We start from the raw sequence: 19,458 nt of genomic DNA, 5'->3' as shown, positions 1-19,458 counted from the left end.
GGTCCAGCCCAGGGTTTTGGTCCAACAAGGGTTGGAAATAAAATTAGTAGTTTACTTAGTATTTTATTTCATGCTTTTATTTTCCAGACTTGAACGTAGGAGTAGGATTTACTTCCTTGCTTTGGTTTCCTTTTTATAGTTGTTTCCTAGTTTAGGCTAGTTTCCATTTCAGTTAAGTTTCTAATTTCATGTTCCTATTTTCCTATATATTGGTTGTAATCGATTGAAGATTTAGAGAGTGATTTTGATTATTGAATGAATGTGTTGAGTGTGATTCTCCTTTTTCCCCCTCTACTCTGATCTCCCCTCTCTTCCCTAAGGTTCTCCATTAGACCCCATACCCCTTTAGTATGATACCTCATTTGGCCCCACCAATGATGCAATCTGCTAGCTTGACGTATACCGGCAGCATAACTATCCCTCTCCCATAATTTAATAACCAAATTTGGTATGTTTTGAGTTAGTTACACCCTCATGTGAGGTAATGAGTTCAAAAAATCCCATTTCAGTATTGCTTTGATTTCACTTCCCTTCCCTTTCAACCAACAGAGTCTTTAAGAAATACAAATGTACACTTCTATGTGTCTGAGAGTTCTAGAATATTTCTTCAGTGTTTCTGCAGATCCAAAATTTAACATATTAAGATACCACACGACCATGGTTATCAGAGCCTGGCCCAGCTGATTGAATTGGATTTTGATCCATCATTTGTAGAAACACTTACCCAGTTGACCTGGCTAGGTTTGTGTTACCTTGGAACCCAGTTGCTAATACTGCTCTCAAGTGCTGCATTTTTCTTAATATGTAAAAATGGGAAAATATTCCCTGCACTATTTCTATTTCTGCATGTGGAGTGATGACTTGATCAACTGATTGTTGAAAAGGCTAATTGTCAAATTTCATGGCCCACCTCAATTGTATGGTCCACCTTGTATTGGGATCCTGCCTCGTTTGTTCAACAGTTCAAGTCTTTAAATAGAAATGAATTTTCAGACAATTATCAAAGGATTATATTGACAGGAGGGGAAGTCAAAGAGGAAGGTGCATGGTTGCATCTTAGATGATGATGTGGTCAGTAAGTCCACTTAATTTGAGCATTAGATGAAGTGCCACAAAGCAGTTATAGTTGATGTGCCAGAATGGCTTCCAGAATTATCCGTCCCGGAAAATCTGCTCATCTAATAATTTACTTATGCTGTCATGGTTTGCCAATTTGTTGAGCCAGTGACCAAACTGGCCAACTCTGCAACTTTTCTCCAAACTGGGTCAGTAAATGGTCCAGTTTGATAACCATACTTGTGTCTTCATCTACAGAAGAAGTATCTAATATTTAGAAGTTACAGTTATTTTATGCACAACCACAATTTGTTTTCACAACTCACATTCATTGCAGGCCATTATATACTGGGAGTATAAACCTAGTTCTTTGTCAAAAAGTGAACTGCACCCTTGGGCAGGTTGGTGACTCCATCCAAGTGCCACCACTGCCATCTTCCTGATCAATTATTACTGTTGCAGTCAGTGCCATAACAACCCTCTCTCACTCCTTTCCCTCTCTATCATTGGACCTAAACAGGGTCCCAAAGAAGTGATAATTTTTCTTTCTATTTGTCAATTATTTTTATTAAGAATGTGGAAAGTGAAACAAAAGGAAAGCGAGTAAGAACAGGAAATAGAAGCAACTACAAACAGAACATTACATCCCATCACCATGGCATGAAGTCTCAGCAATAAGCATGCTACAGGGAGCAAGATCTGAAATTGGATTAACAATTCCATTATGGAGGGAATTTACAATGAAGGCCCAAGCCCCTTTTCAAGCCAAAAAAAAGTAGTATTTATCAGAAAAGGAAGCTTTCAAAAATTTTCAGTGATGCACAGGTTGGAGTTTCTATCAAAATGTAAGCAAAAGTGACGAAGGTAGAGAGAGGGTAATAGTAAAGGAGGGGAGCAACCAAAACTATATCCAAATGCAGATGAAATTTTATATTTGTGGAGAGCTCAATGAAAGTTTATAGACCATGATGTTTAGCAATATCAGCAGAACTGGTCTTACTCATCGTGAGCATAATAATGCCTCAAAAATTGACACCAGGAAGGGTAAATATGGGAAGAACATAAAGATATAACGCAGAAATAACAGAAAAGTGAGCCAGATTGGTTCCATCACAAGAGAAATTTTCCAAACGTTTGTGAAAAGAAAACCATAACCTCACTGTATCACAGAAGACCTCCAATAATCTTTGAAGAATGCCACTAGTTTACCTTGATTGATAACTGAGAGAAATGTCCAAGATCAACAAACATAGCTTCTGAACCTGCAATTACAAGAATGAACATTAGAAAAGGTGTTTCTGTGGTGAATGGAATGAAAATTGCCATTCATTAACGTACTCATCAATTACCTGTTATGCATAACAGGATCCCACCTAAAGACATCCAACCTCCCCTCTGTGTCTTCTTCAAAAATGTGTACATGTAATACGGAGAGAGGGCTTGATACACATGAGGATTCCAGTGGAATATGTTATACACACCAATCGCACTGATGCATAAAAGCCATGTCATAACGATGGGTGCAAACAGGAATCCCACTCGGTGGGTGCCATAATGTTGGAGAGCAAACAAACATACCAGTATGATACAAGCTACCGGAAGCTCTACATCTGCAAATCACAGAACATTTTAGGTAGACTGAATGTTAAACTAGAAGATGGGTTTATAGAATATTTATTTTGATTCTTACATGAATGCATGATTGTCAACATTATAAAAGCAAATATGCACAGGACCAAATAGTTAAAAGTTAATAGAAGAGTTTGTGGGGAATAGCAGAATTATCGTAAGGCCATGCCTTGATGTAGGGAAGTGTTTGATATACCTCCCAGATATAGCAACGACTTGTGGTCATTGCCGAAAATTTGATATACCTCCCAGAAATGTATACCTGGTATTTTTTGTGTCTTTGTATAGTCTTATCATGTATGCATTCCATACAGCTCTAACCATGGCCATGAATTTTTTGTGTATTTATTAAAAAATTTAATTAAAAAAAAAATTTGTTTTAGTAGTACCCCACAGAGAAGCAACAAAATAATCCTTGGTCTCAGGACAAACTTACAATAGGGATCAGAATTGGATTGTTTTTAACCCTTGAAAGGTAAAAATGATCCAATCCTGATTGGATCAAGATCAGTTGAAGTTGGAACCAGTCTGACTGCCTATTCTCATCTCCTAAACATCCACTAGAGATGTCGTCCAAGCAAATGGTTTTTCCTCCCACCAAAAAATCAGAGAACTTCAAAACGGCCTAATTTTCATGATGGAAGATCCACAGCCAAATTCTGGATGTAAGTTACACTCTACTGCATGACCTCGTGTGGACAAGAAGCAGGTCCAACCAACCATGCCACTCTGAGTGTTGGCAGTCCCTAGGCATGCAGTATATGTAATATAACAATGATAATTTTATATGCAACATAGAAGCCATGTCCATGCAATATGATAGAATTATTCTAGTAATGACTTAATATGAGAAAACCAACATATAACAAACAAACCATAGGATATAATATAAGCATTCATTAAGAAACAAAGCAATAAACATAAATCAATGTAAACTTGTGAAGTGTCAAAATACTGATATGATACAAGGCATGCTGTCAAAAGGCGACACCTAGGTGTTCAAGGCAGTTGTGTTCGCCTTTCTTGCATCAAACAAGGCATGTTGTCACCTTGGACCCAAGAAGGTGTCTGGTTGCTTAGGTGGTGCCTAGGTGACGCCTTGACAACTACGGTTATCACTATTTAATCATAAAAGAGTACTAAAAATTAGTGAGAATCTCTCTGTACTTCTCATGGGGTTAACGAAGAAAATTCTCCCATTTTGTGCCATCCAGATGTCACACAAACAGTGCTCGGCCGTAAAGGCCACATTCTTTTTCTTCTCATTCCAATGCAAGGTAGCTTCGAGCCGTACAATAAATCATGAAGTTCTTGCTACATTACTCAGGCAAGACAAAAATCGGTCCATGCGGTTGTGGGGTCAGTATGGGTCCGCGAGTCTAGTCAGACCAAAGGCCTGGATACCCGTAGTTGGATTATTACTATTAAAAAAAAAAAAGAAAAAAAAAAACACAAACAAACAAACACAGGCAAGACAGAAGGTATTCAAGATTCCACCTCCATACCTCCTGAGCAAATAATTCTGCATTGGTAAGTACGGAGCATTGTCCTTGGCACTTAAGCACATGTAACAAGCATAGGGCAAAAGGTGGCCCCTTGTGATCAGATGATAAAATGATTTCTCTTGCTGCTTCCCTATCAAAAGAAAACAAGAACTTGGATGGGGGGCCTGTAGCCCTGACAGCGTTTCAAGAAGATGTGGATCTATCTCTGAAGAATGCTTTACATTGAATTTTAATTGAGAAAGTTACTTGACCATGAAAGCTACTGATTCTCCTACCCTGAAAATTCCTCAACCATGCAAGTCCTCAACTTTTTTATTAGCAGGGACATTTTGACAATTAAAACTTCAATTTCAGGCTTGGCTGTAGATAGCTGCGGGTCTGGGACTTTTGGTTGTTTGCTCAGTTTTATGTAAATAATTGAGTGTCTAGAAATAGGATTGAAATATCCCAGTGTCATTGTCAAAATATATGTCATGAATACAAAAATTGAATAAGCTCCAAAATGTGAAATATCACTAAAATAGGCTTACTAGTCAGTGTCCTACATCAATATGATCTGTCCAAAATGGTGGAATTTTGAAAGGTTCAGTATCCTTGTCTAATGCAGCCCTAACAATTCAATGTTTTCTGATAACTAGAACATCTAGTAAGTAGAATATAGTTTCCGTTAGGAGTTAGCACCGCAGGGGTAATTCTGGAGTGTCTTTGTCTATTAGGGTCTTACGTCTATTATGTGTACGTTATACAAAGAACAAGGGTATACTTGTAATAAAAAAAAAAAGGCCGTTACCCAGTGCACAAAGGCTTCCCGCACTTAAGCAGGGTTTTGGGAAGGTATATAGGTAGATAGCCTTACCCCCTTTACAGAGAGGCTGGTTCCCAGGACTCAAACCCATACCACTGCGCAGGTGGAAAGAGCCCTTTACTTGTAATATTTTCATATTTTTTTATTATAAATACAACCCTAAAGCTACCGATTGGGTTATCTAGCTATTTTCTCCAATTGGTAGCTCTGTTTTCTCTCTGTTCTCTTTTCTTTTCTACTCTTCTCTCTAGTTTCTTCCTTCTTTTCTTCAAGTTACCATTGCTGGTTGTTCTAGGTCTGAAATTGTCACGTGGTAATAAAAGCTTCGAACAACCAGCAGTCGTGATCCCTTTTCTTGTTTTGAGAGTCCCATTAGGGCTTCCTTCTGTTTTGGTGTGTAGCAACCTATGTTGTTTTTGTTTAATTGAAAACCTAATTGATAGAACCTGAAAGGAGGATGACGAAGATTGATTCTTATTGGAGACTGAGTATTTCGAACATAGCAGACGCAGCCAAAAATCCTTGGTGGCACAACAAAGGAGGATGATCCTAGCAAGATTGCAATAGGAGTACGAGTTCCTGAAACCCGTTTAGACATATGGTTGACGAGATGGGAAGTGGTAAAAACAACATCACTCCAATACTAGGCAGGAACATGACAGGTAGACATGAGGGGGCTCGAGCTACCCCTAATAGATGGCGATTCTTCCTTTCTGCCACCCCAGCTCGAACTACCCCTAACAGATGCCGATTCTTCCTTGTTGTCACCCCATTTTGAGCAGGGGTGTCTACACAAATGTTCTAGTGAAGTATTCCATTGTCAGTAAGATAGTTTTGGAACTGACCCTCCATGTATTCTTTGCCATAGTCACTTCGAAGAACTTGTACCGTAGAATTGATCTGAACCATTTTGTGGAAGACTTAAAAACATCAGAACACTTCACTCTTATATTGCATCATGTAGACAGACCCATGTACTTCGAGAATGGCAATCTATAAAAGTTACAAACCAGCGATAACTGAGGTGCGACGAGAGGGACCCCACACATCATAATGCACAAGATTGAAAAGAGAAATACTTATTTTATTGGAAGGTAAATAACTAGATCGAGTATGTTTGGCCAAAACACAAGCCTCACAAAAAAACTCATCTCTACTACAATCTTGACCCAATTTAGGAAAAACATGTGATAAAGTCTCTAGAGGAGGGTGACCCAATTGCTAGTGCCAGTGATAGAGCTTTGTAGTGGTTGAATTGAGCTGATGTGACTTAGAAGGTAAAGCAACAGTAATAGTAGCGGGAGAACCATCTTCAAGCAAACAGAGACCACCATGCACCTTACCACATCCAATCGTCTTCCTGTCACCAGATCCTAAAAATACAGTGGGAAGCGAAAAACGTTACTTTGCAATTTAAATCTCTAGTTAAACTAATAACAGAGAAAAGATTAGTGGTAAATTTAGGAACATGCAAAACAATTGATAAGGTAAGGGATGGACAGCAACAAATTGAGCCCTTTCTAAATACAGACGAGAGGGATCCATCTGCCACCCAAACTATCTTTGCCTGAAGAGGGAGAATATTGATGGAACAGACTAGAAAAACCTGTCATATGGTCAGTGGCACCAGAGTCTGATCCAAGGACTAGAGACAAAAAATGCACAGTGACCACCAAAATGGATACCTTAATGAGAAAAGTTTGAACCTGAGAAGGTAGAGTTTGATGCAGAGGCAGGTGTGGTAGTAGTAGAGTAGGCTTTCAGCATCCTACGAAAATCCTATGGTTTGTCCTGAGATAAACCAATATCGAACGCAGTGGGAGAAGTAATTGTCTCAGTGTGGTTTGCCTTGTTCTTGGGTTTCCCATGACCAAGCTTGGCTTCAAAATCAACAGGCTTACCATACAGCTTCCAACAAGTGGCCTTAGTATGCCATGGCTTATTGCAATGTTCACACTTGATAACCTCTTTGGAAAAATTACTAGTGCGAGCAGATCCATCAACAGTGGTAGAATTAGCAGTAGTTTGTAGAGCAGGGACCATTCACTTTGCAAGAGAAGAATGGGGAGAATGCGTTCAAACTAGAACTGCCCGCCACCCCAACTTCAATGCTGTTCAGCTGAGATTGAAAGAGCCCTCCATGTTGGATGAGGCGGCTGAACCTGAGGTTGAGTTGGAGATCGACGACCTCATTCTTGATCGATAGCTGGTGTTAACCGAAGACCGGCCAAACTGAAGAGAGCCCAAAGAAGAGGGACTAAGCTCTCTCTACAGAATGGGGTGGGAAATGTTCTTGCCACAGTAAGCCAAGTGGTTCACGGCTGAACAGGTACGGGATCGACCTATGGTCTGAGTCTGAAGCATAGCGGAACCGCGAGTTTCTTCACTATTGACCAATAATCTTTTGGGTGTAGGCAAGGGAATTCGACCAAGAACTTGGACCATGATCTGATCATATTTAACATTTATGCCAGCAAAAAAATCATATACTTGAATATTATCAGCATGATTACGGTAGGCAACGATGCCAATAGCAGACTCCTTCTGAGTTGTGCTATTAAGCATCTTCCGTATTTCATAACCTGGGCATCATTCCCAACCTGCCCATATGTTTCCTCTGCAAATGTCCATATTTGAGAAGCTGTATCGAATAACAAATAACCACTGGCAACGGTAGGTTGCATAGAGTTGAGAAAAAAAGACATTACCAGAGAGTCAGTAGAGAACCATCGATCCTGAGATGAACCAATGGAAGAAGGCATCTCTGTGTTACCACTGATGTGTTCAAGAAGTCCATGACCAGCAATAGTAAGGTAGATTGATCGAGACCAAGTTAGATAATTGGTTCCATCAAATTTGTTGGAGATAGCCGCAAAAGGTAGGTAGCCATTCCGAGTCTGTCCTTCAAGTCCTGAGGTAGCAGTAGATGTCTCAAACATGAAGAGAGAACCAAAGATATAGAATCAGTAGAGAGTGCAAGTCAATGCGGGCAAAAATTCCCAAAAAATTAGATCGATTTTTCCCAAATCAATGCAAATATGGAGATTGTTGATTGCTCAAAAAATACCCGTCATAAAGGGGTAAAAATTGGATCGAGTTCTCCTTTGGGTGTGGCAAAAGTTTCCTCCAAATATCAGCCCTATCTGGAAAGGAATGATCCCAAATTGATTTTGTCAAGGTTTTAGAAGAAAACCCAAAAAGGTGAAATCGCAGGGATAAAAGTTTCTGATTGTTGTAGTAGATGGTGACAAATGCTGCTCAGTAGATGCACAAACTTGATTCTTCAACAAAGGGAAGACTCGATCTTCAATAGGAGAAAAGAATTGATCCTCAAAGGTGAAGATTCCCAAATCGTAGAAGCGGGCAGCAGATAAATCCCAAAAGATAACTATTTCATGCTTTGTCTGAGGCAAGGTCTCGGGCAGCAATTAGATCCATAGATCATCTATTCAACTCATTAATGTTGCCCTTTGAGAAAGGAGAGGACAATCAAGAGAGGAAGAGGGATAGAAATCGAGAAAGGGTGAAGAGGTGAAGAGCCGATAGCGAGGATAGAAGGGTTAACTTAGATCAGATTTTAGGAGGCTCTGATACCATGTTAACGTAATAAGTTAGAAATGTAATGCTTGGACCAGCATCCAAGACCTTTATTTATATTTGTAATAAAAGAGAGAGTGATAGAGAGACATATAATAATTTCCCCCAGCCATAACCGATTTACTCAAGTAGAGTCGGCTATGGTGGAGTCGACCAATATGCCCCTGCAGGCTGCAGCATCTATTTCTATAGTTGCTTAAAAGGAGGGCGCACAAAGTTATGCAAGCTTCACAAGGCCATGTGTGGATTGAAACAATCACCCAAGAGCCTAGTTTGATAAGTTTAGCGTGGTTGTAACTAGTTGTGGGTTTACACAATGCTATTCCAATCATTCGGGATTTGTTCGTCGTCAAATTTTAAAATCATTGTACTTGTTATCTATTTTGATGATATAATTGTCTCTGGTGATGACTTATCTGGAATTAAAGATAATAAGGCCCATTTACAGCAACACTTTCTAATGAAGGACTTGGGGACACTCAGGTATTTCTTGAGTATTGAGGTTGTTTGTAGCAAGAAAGGAGTTAGCTTGTCCTAGAGGACATATGTCTTTGATTTTCTGTTTGAGACTAGCATGTTAGGTTCTAATCCAGTTGATATACATTAAATCCCCTTGTCAAAGTTGGAACTTATGACGACAATGATTTTTTAGACACACACTGGTACCAGAGAGTCTTACTGTTACTAGAACTGACATTTTGTTTGCCATTGGTTTCATTAGTCAGTTCATGTAAGGCCCAAGCAGACTCATTGGGAAGCAACATGTCTTATTTTGAGGTACCTAAAAGGTGCTCCAGGAAAGAGTCTTATTTTAAAGACGCCACAATCTTTTATTCAGAAACTTGATTTTCCTATTGGCAGATCTATTGGTATGCATTGTGATAATCAGGTTGCTATCTACATTGCTTGTAATCTGGGTTTTTATGAATGTACCAATCATATTGAAGTTGACTGTTATTTTGTGCGAGATGTTATCATGAGATAATTGATTTCTATTCTTTTTGTTCACTCCATTGATCAGTTGGGTGCCTTATTTACCAAAGCTCTATTTCGTAATGTATTTCTTCAAGGGTGGTCCATGCTGGGTATAGGAGATGTCTATGCTCCAGCTTGAGGGGGAGTGCTAAGGAATTAAAGTATATAAGGGTATTTTAGTCTTAGGAGGAATATGAGGTGCACGAAGGGGAGGTTAAGGAAAACTGAACTGTGAATCGACCTATTTGATATCGTGTAGATTCTTAATGCTTTCATCCGTTTCAAAGTTGCTTCAATGTCTGTTTGAGTTCTGAATCTTCTGTAGCTTTGTGGTTGTGTTTGTTCTTGGTTGGTTTGTAAATGCATGATTAGAGTAATGCCTGTGTGGGTTCGATGGAGCTAATTTTGTTAAATATTTGAAAGCTTGGATTTTAAATTTAAAAAAAAAAAAATGTTTATGTAAGGGTATACATAACAAGGGATACACAAGTTAGAAATAAGGAATACTAGGGTTAGAGATGGGAGAAGAAGAGAGAAGAGAGGAAGGAAGAAGAAGGAGAGAAGTTGAGAGAAGGAGAAGGAAATGAGAGCAAAATGTTCGGAGGCTTCTTGCCCTTTCCCACATAAGTTCAAACAACTCTTAGGAATATTACATAGACCTCCCTAAGGAGGTGAAAGGAAATAAAAGAAAATACAAAAAATGACAACTTAACATAAGACAGTTCCTAATGTACCCTTATTACATACATTCTAACACTCCCCCTCAAGCTGGAGAATAAATGTCATACATTCCCACCTTACATAAGAGGGTACTGAACTGATCAGGAATAAGTCCTTTGGTGAAGATGTCTGCCAATTGATCACCTGTCCTCACAAAAGGTGTGCAGATATTGCCGGAATCAATCTTCTCTTTGATGAAATGTCGGTCTACTTTAATGTGCTTTGTTCTATCATATTGCATTGGGTTGTGAGCAATGCTTATAGCTGCTTTGTTGTCACAATAGAGTCTCATAGGTCCTTCAGTGTTATACCCCAACTCGAGAACCAACCGACGTAGCCAAGTAAGTTCACAAACTGCATGAGCCATTGCTCTGTACTCAGCCTCTGCACAAGATCTAGCCACAACCGGCTATTTCTTGCTTCTCCATGTGACCAAGTTACCACCCACGATTGTGTAATAACCAGATGTAGATCTCCTATAAAAAATGGATCCAGCCCAATCAGCATCGTAATAGCCTTCTATTCTCGAGTGATTGTTCTTGGCATACAAAAGTCCTTTTCCTGGGGAGGACTTCAAGTATCTGAGGATACGGTACACAACATCCAAGTGCCCACTCTTGGGTGCATGCATAAACTAGCTCACCACTCCCACTGCATAAGAAATGTTTGGGCATATCAAAGACAAATAAATCAGCTTCCCCATTGGTATTTCCCTGCATCAACAAGGGAAGGACCACAATCTTCTCCTAGCTTATGATTCTGCTCAATGGGAGAACTTGCCGGTTTACAACCCAGCATTCTTGTTTCCTTCAACAGATCTAGAATAAATTTTCTTTGGCACACATTGATTCCCTTCTTAGACCTTGACACTTCAATACCCAAGAAATATTTCAAGTGTCCTAGATCCTTGATCTCAAACTGTATGGCCAGATAAGTTTTCAATCTCGATATCTCCTCATTGTCATCTCCAATTACCACAATGTCATCAACATACACAATTAATGCTGTGATGGTGTCATTACCTCTCTGGGTAAATAATGTGTGGTCTACTTGACTCTAGGAATATCCATTTTTCAGAATGGCTTGTTTGAACCTCTCAAACCAAGCCTTTGGTGACTGCTTCAGACCATAAAGTGTCTTCTTTAGGAGACACACCTTACCATCAGCTGCCGGAAACTTGAAGCCAGGAGGGGGCTGCATATACACTTGCTCCTCTAAATCTCCGTGGAGACTTCACATCCAACTGATATAATGACCAATCACTGTTTCCTGCCACAAATAAAAGAATTCTTATAGAGTTATGTTCGGCCACAGGATAAAAGGTCTCCTAATAGTCAATTCTATACACCTGACTGTACCCTTTGGCCACAAGTCTCGCCTTGTAACTGTCAATAGCACCATCTGATTGGCACTTGATTGTATAGACCCATCTGCATCCAACTAGGATTCTCCTCCTAGGAAGGTCAACCAGTTTCCAGGTACAGTTCTTCTTGAGAGCAATCATTTCCTCTGACATGGCTTGTTTCCACTTAGGGTCTGACATAGCCTCAGTAACAATTTTGGGAATGGAAGTAGAAGAAAGAGCAGCTGTAAAAGCAATACCTGTAGGGGAGAAAGCATTACAGGAAACAAACTATGCTATAGGATTAGTAAAAGCTCTCTTACCCTTATGAACAACAATAGGAAGATCCAACTCCAAATGAGGGGAGGAGATGTTACCTGACTAAGGAATGGGAAGCTCAGGATGTGGATCCATAGAGGACTCTTGGCAGGTCCTCTTTATCCTTCTTGTGTACACAATAATAGATGACTTTTCTATATGAGGTTCATCCACAGTAGTAACATCATCCACCTCTTTATGTGTACCAATATCAAAGGAAAAAGGAGTAAGAGGCAATGGGATAAGAAATAGAATGGCATCAGCAACCTTTTCACTTTCATTTCCATTCTCCCCCTGAAGAGGATGCTGATGAGATGCAAAGTAAGGGACAGACTCTAGAAAGGTGACATCTTTGGAAAGAAATCGCCTACGAGATGATGGGTGATAACACTTGTAGCCTTTAGTAGTGGAAGAATACCCAAGGAAGAGGCATTTAAGAGCCTTGGGATCAAGTTTGGTGCGGGAGGATTTGTTAACATGCATATAACAAACACAACCAAACACCTTTGGAGGAAGAGAGAAAGCAGGAGACTGAGGAGATAAGAGTGCAATTGGGTTTTGAGACCCAAGAATTTTGGTAGGAATGCGATTAATGAGGAAAGCTGCAGCAAGAACAACTTCAAATAAAAAAGTTTTAGGCACATGCATACCAAATAAAAGACTTCGACCGACTTCTGACAAATGACGATTTTTCCTCTCAGCTACCCCATTCTGTTGGGGTGTATCAACATAGGCAAGCTGATGGATAATACTATTGTCAGTAAAAAAAATCTTGTAGACCACCATACATGTACTCCCCCCCTTTATCAAACCGGAAAATTTTGATCCTAGTTTCAAACTGAGTATGGACCATTTTATGGAAGTTTTTTAAGGTATCATAAATATCACTTTTATGCTTCATAAAAATGGTCCAAGTACAATGAGAAAAATCATCAACAAAAGAGACAAAATAATGATGGCCAAAGAGGGAGGTAGTGGGACAAGGTCCCTAAACATCAGTATGCACAATGTGAAAAGGAACAACAAATCTATTACCATGATAAAGATAAGATGAACGACAATGTTTAACAAAAGTACATGGTTCACAATGAAATACATAGGAAGAAGAAAAAGATATAAACAAGTGAGGTAATTGTTTCCTCATAACAACAAAAGAGGGATGTTCCAAAGGCTGATGCCAAAGCATCACAGAGTCTATAGAACTAGCATCACTACGGCCACATGCATAGAACTGTGGTGTAATAAAAAAAGGCAACTGCGGCTCAAGACGATGTATGCCGACCTCCTCATGTACACTGCCAATAATCCTCTTCGTCACCAATCCTGAAAGAGGCAATGAGAGGGAAAAAATGTGATACAACAATTCAAGGTTTTAGTTAAAGTGCTCACAGACAATAGATTCAGGGTAAGGTTAGGAACATGAAGGACAGAAGCGAGTGAAATGGAAAGGTAACAGGGATACTGCCTTTACCAGAGATAGAGGAGAAGGTACCATCAGCTATCCGGATCTTATCCTTACCAGAACAAATGGAGTAGCAGTCATGGTAATGGGACATACTAGTCATATGGTCAGAGGCACCAGAGTCAATGACCCATGACGGAGCTGTGGAGGGTGCAGTGGTGGTCACATGCATAGCGGAAGCTGAGGTATCCTGTGAGGTAGATGGGCTATCAAGCTGAGACATGAACCGGCAAAGCACTGCAATATCATCCTGAGAGAATGAGTTGGTATTTTCCTGTGAGGAGTCTCTAATATCAGTCTCTATCATAGTAGCATGGATTGTAGCCCCTCCGGTAGCCCCTCCTCTGTGGCCATCACATGTGCCAGTAGATCCACCACGTGAACTAGGACCACCATAAAGAACCTAGCACCTCTCTCGAGTATGTCCAGGTTTCCCATAATGATCACATTATCATCTATCTCTGTCATCTCCACGGGAAGGCCCTTGACCTCGGCCGCCTCCACGCCAATCTCTATGGGCAGTGGAAGAAAGAGCAGAGCGCTCAAGTGAAGGTGTAGAATCCATGGCACCTCTCTTGGTCTCCTCACTCAGAAGGTAGCTACACACCTCATCAAGTGTAGGTAGGGGTGACCGACCCAAAATCTGTATACGGATTTGCTCATATTCTAAATTCAGCCCAGCTAGAAGAATCGGAACACGCTCTTTTTCAAGAGATCTATAGACCTTGGCTTCATCATCAGGACCGGTCAAATGGAGATCTCTGTAATGATCATACTCCTCCCAGAGTCCTATAACAGTATTATAGTAGTTAGAAATTGACTTAATCCCCTACATGGAGAGAGCCTGCTGAAGAAGCTGGTAGACCTTCACAAAGTCACCTACCATGTCATAGGTCCTAGAGACACTATCCCAAATATCCTTGGCAGTTTCCTTCCTTATAAATCTCCTACCTATCTCAGGTTTCATAGAGAAAAGTAGCCAAGTCATTACAGTGGAGTTCGCAATTCCCATTTTTGGTACCCTGTCTACGACAGCGGGAGCCTTGATAGCCCTAATAATATACCCTAGTTTCCCTTTCCTCCGCAGGTACAACTTCACAGAGTGTGACCAATCCAAGTAGTTGGTACTATCCAACTTCACAAGAGAAATCTGGGTGTTAGGATTATCAAAGACAATCGAACCGGGGTTGGTACTACTCGACCCACCCGATGTAGCTTCCAGAGGTTCCGTGAAATCAGACATAATGTAAGGATACTCCTCAAACAACACCAATGGAGATCCAAACCAAAGGGGATACACAAGTCCTAAATATTGTCTTCTCAAGAACCAAAAAAAAAAATATTCCAGCAAGCTATTAAACCATGAAACTTTGAGAGAAAACCACTAACAAACACTTCTAACTGCAGAACTTCATCCCAATAGCATATGCAAGCATCATATGAGGTAGCACATTCATCAAAAACAACCAATGGCACCACTACTAGCCATTTTCAGACCAAACAACCAAAAACAGAGAAGCTGTCAATACCTGGCAGCAAGGAGAGATTTGGATTGTGTTCCAACACCACACCAAATCACAAGCTGGCACTTGGAGGGATCATAGAGGACCCTTGAACGATTCTTTCAAGCCCAGCCACATCCTCAACCTAGCTTTGAGGAGAGAGAACCAAGAAGAGGACTCCAAAGCTGGCGGTAATCCAGGGAAGTTCTTCCATTCTCGGTTTGGGCTTTAAATGGTCTTCTTAGGATTCAAACTCCTTCCAAGTGTCTTCCAATACAATCTTAGAACTCCATTAGGTCTTCTTGTATACTTTTCTCACATAGAATAGCCTCTAATGGACCCCTTTTCTTCTAGGGTTCCAAGAGAGACATAAATAATGAAACCGGGATACTTGATCGACTCTCAAACCCTTGTACAAGCTCTGATACCAAGTTAGAAATAAGGAAAACTAGGGTTAGAGATGAGGGAAGAAGAGAGAAGAGAGGAAGGAAGAAGAAGGAGAGAAGTTGAGAGAAGGAGAAGAAAATGAGAGCAAAACGTCCGGAGGCTTCTTGCCCTTTCCCACATATATTAAGTTCAAACTCTTAGGAATATTACATAGACCTCCCTAAGGGAGGTGAAAGGAAATAAAAGAAAATACATAAAAGGACAACTTAACATAAGACAATTCCTAAAGCACCCCTATTACATACATTTTAACAACACACCTAATATTTACAACTATCAGTTATTATAAATAACATTCACCACCGGTAGGGGGTATTCTATTCCATTCTTCTTCCTGCCGGTAGTCTCCTTTATTTCTTTTTCTTCTTCTTCTTCAATCAACTTCCTCTTCTCTCTTCTTCTACCTATCGGTTTTCTTCATTCTATTTTGTCACAACTAACATAAACAAGGTTTGAGGGATGACAGATAATTTTGCAATAAAATATGACTATAGTGAAGGATTAGCTAATTCACCTACATGATCAGTGTTAAGATGAGTCCACAAACTAGAACAGCTGAGGGTCCTGGTCTCAAAGCAAAACTTTCAACTTTTAATCCCACCATCATTTTGATTCAAGAGAAATTTCAACAACCGAAAGAAACCAGTAGGGTGAGAACAATGATATGTAGCAAAATTCCTATATGTAATATTAGAGAGAACACCAAAATAGATAACTGCAGCATACCGATAATAATAATATTAAACAGAACTTGAATACACTCTAGTAGAGATGGTGATAATGTAAATGGTATCTCCAGAAGTTAATGCTCATGAATATAAAGATAGGATCTTGACAATTCTGGACTCTGGATAGAGGTCAATCAAGTGTCAATGATGGCTTTAATAGCAAGCAACCCGACTGGGTAGTTCTCCAATGAAGGCTTTAAATCAACTTGTTGACAACCTGATACTAATACACACTGGCAATGGGAGAATCCGGCATCCAACAAGCAATGTAGGAGCAGGAAAGAGGGGCAAAATTATGTATTATGCAGTGGTCAATATATAAAAACCTCTAATTTTAACTCATCTAGGTTCCTCCAGAAATCAAAGTTTTACCCCTTATACCTGATAAATCCATGATTTCCATCCCTACTTATATCGTGGTTTGGTTGCTTTTGAGGAATCCTTGATCATAGGGGAAGAATAATGTCATTGATTACCTGTGACGGAGGAGTAAAATTTCATGAAGTTGCAAGTGATCGTAGGCACAAACAACTTAATGATCTATTTTGGAATGTCTTAAGCATCTAGAAAGGCATCCCTAAGGTTCGGAGGGAGATATGACATGTCAGAAGGTCTTTAGAAATATCAGTATGTCTGGTACAGTAGATGAAGCCCAATATTGGTTGATAACTAAAACCAACAGGGGACGCTCATTAGAAAAAATAATAATAATAATTAAGGAATTTTTTGTCATCCACTTCAAAGTCCACTAACACCATATTGGAGAAAAGCTTGGTTGCCCACACAGTTCCCCTAAACTGTTACTTTAGCCTATGATAGATAAAGCCTAGCCGCCTAATAGTTTCAGAGGTGATTGCAGAAAGCCAGAAACTGTAAAACCAGACACGGAAGGAAAAAAAGTTATGGGCTTACATTTGTGATGCTCTTTTGACATGAAAACCTCAAGGCCAGACACTGCAGAGAAAACTGCATAGCAACAAAACATAATCATGTGAGTCAAGCACCAAAGTTTCGAATAATCTTAAAAAGAAACCCAACCAATAAAAAAAGAACTCGCAATACCCACCAGAAAGAGCCGGACTGAGGACCCCATCACCAATGACCATACAAGTTCCAATCAGGGCCAGAACTAGCAGAACCCTCTGCAACACCCTGTGCTTCTCCAGCGTCGATTTCAACCTCGACCCAATACCCCTTCCCTGTTGAACAATGCCATCCTTCTTGTAATCCGATAACTCCTCATCTGCAACCTGGGAATTGGGCAAAAAACTGACCCGAGCATGCCGGCACAGCAGTGAATACAAAGCAAAAGTCCCACCCTCACCGTTGTCGTCGGCCCTGAGCACGATGAACACATACTTGAGCAACGGCAGCAGTGTAAGCGTCCAGAATACGAAAGAAAACACTCCGTATATCTCCTCGTTCGTCCCCGAATGATGGATATCCTCTGCAAAGGTGCTTTTGTAAACATAGAGAGGAGAAGTACTCAAATCCCCATATACAACACCCAAGCTCTGATAAGCCAGAGTCAAAACGGTCTTCCATGATTCCTTCTGCAACAACAATAATAACTCTATTAGCTTTCAAAGGAGGCGTTCTGTAACACCACACTAACCCAGATTACTAAATACCCATCTCACCTTAATGGGATTAGCAGAAATCCCATTCTCCGGATCCATTTGACCAAGCTCTCACTCAAATCTCCAACCACATTCTGTGTAAATGGTATGCAAAAACAACCCAAACAGAAATCTCATTCGCTACTAGTAAATACCAAGAACAAATTGGAATTGGGTTTTAAGCAGATGAAGCTTTTCAGTTTTCACGAATTAATATGAACATCAGTTGAACAACCATGACTTTAGTGGAGACATTTGCAGGAGAAACACGAAACGCCCATAGACAAATTATTCCCGTAGAAAATAATTAAATTATTCTTATAGAACAAGGATGAGAGGGTAGTTAAGAATGAGAGTTCTACCAAAAAAAAACAGTTAAGAATGAGAGAAGATTATTAGGAGAATAATAATAATTTGCGTACGAGCAGAGCTAGAGCTAGAGAGAGAGATTATGTGTTTGTTTTGTAGTGGGTGGGTTTCTTCTTTTATTTTCAATCTTTGACGGTTTCCTCACCACATGGCAAAGTAACAGGAACCACTCTGAGTCTCAGACTTCTCAGAACAGGCCAAGGCTCCTCTCCAGTCACTTGTATTTTGTAACCACTTACCAAAAAAAAGAAGTATGTTGTAACCAATATATCAAGTGACTGGAGAGGAGCCATTAAACCTCTCCATATCAGTCCAGCTGGGCAGTTTCCAACTCCCATATGAAAATCTTTGATGGGTTAATTAAATGGAAACAAACTGATGCATGATTCATGGGAGTGCTCTAATGATCTCCAGTTAGAAATCCACTGAACTTATATTATATTAATTAATAATGTTCAATAATTTACTTACATACCTAATAAGAATCAATTCAGTTAAAGTGGATAATTTTAAAAATTGATGTACTCCATTCTACTTGTGAAAGTAATAACATAAGATATACTACTATTTTCTTTTCATTTCTTTTGTTGTTAAGTAGAATTGGGTGCATATTGTTGTCACACAGATAGTGAAATAAGAAGTTGTTTCTTTACATTGTCATTTGTCTTATTTATAAAAGTAGGAAATAAAATGGTAGTCGAAAATTCGAATTTGATTCGCATCCGTATCAGGTTAGAGAGTATTTGAATCTGAATTGCGATAATCTGGAACATAATTTATATGATTTGACAATAGAGAATGATGAATAGAACTAAGACAATTGAGACGCATGAATAGAGAGTAAATCATATCTGCTAAGGGAGGAGTGTCCAAGATACACAAATACAACAACAACAACAACAACCATAACCTTATCCCAACTGAATGGAGTAGACTACATGGATCTAATGCAATAAAATAATAGAAAGTAATGAAGCATAAAAAATAAGTTAAAAGGAGAAAAAAGTTTAGAGGGTATCGTAGAATATAGAGACACATCATGGGAACATACCTTATAGGGGTCAACAACACCAGCTTTTGTCCTCCACAAAACTCTATCCGAAGTCATACTAGGATCGAGCTCTATAATTTGCATATCTTTTCGTACCACCTCAGTAATAGTCATCTTAGGTCTGCCCTTCCTTTTACTAGCGCCTTCCCAATGAATCTGATCACTCTTCCGTACTGAGTATGAAAGTAAATGGATAGTTGAAAACCCATCAATTTGTATCCATATCCATTTAGGATATCCTTATCTGTTCAGGGGATATCCGGATTGGATTGCATATGATCTGACATTTATATCCAATCACATCCGATCTATATTAATTTAGGGGTATCTATA

At 39.6% G+C, this 19,458-nt stretch overlaps 1 protein-coding gene across 1 annotated transcript in view; it reads right to left on the bottom strand.

Annotated features, from left to right (window-relative positions):
• The window catches only part of LOC122079591 (potassium transporter 8-like), a 25,563-nt gene extending 7,305 nt beyond the window's left edge, over positions 1 to 18,258 (bottom strand). Inside the window, exons 1-5 of the mRNA XM_042646180.1 lie at positions 17,727 to 18,258; positions 17,153 to 17,639; positions 16,999 to 17,052; positions 2,406 to 2,666; positions 2,266 to 2,318 (exon numbers count right to left, since the gene is read on the bottom strand). Of these exons, the coding sequence (XP_042502114.1) occupies positions 2,266 to 2,318; positions 2,406 to 2,666; positions 16,999 to 17,052; positions 17,153 to 17,639; positions 17,727 to 17,765 (894 nt within the window). The 5' untranslated portion in view covers positions 17,766 to 18,258. The remainder of the gene's footprint in view (positions 1 to 2,265; positions 2,319 to 2,405; positions 2,667 to 16,998; positions 17,053 to 17,152; positions 17,640 to 17,726) is intronic.
• Between the last annotated feature and the right edge of the window lie 1,200 nt (positions 18,259 to 19,458).

This window comes from Macadamia integrifolia, chromosome 5 (genome assembly GCF_013358625.1).
Source record: "Macadamia integrifolia cultivar HAES 741 chromosome 5, SCU_Mint_v3, whole genome shotgun sequence".
Classification (NCBI taxonomy): domain Eukaryota; kingdom Viridiplantae; phylum Streptophyta; class Magnoliopsida; order Proteales; family Proteaceae; genus Macadamia; species Macadamia integrifolia.
The sequence above is the reverse complement of the archived record's forward strand: the minus strand, read 5'-3'. Positions and strand labels throughout refer to the sequence as shown.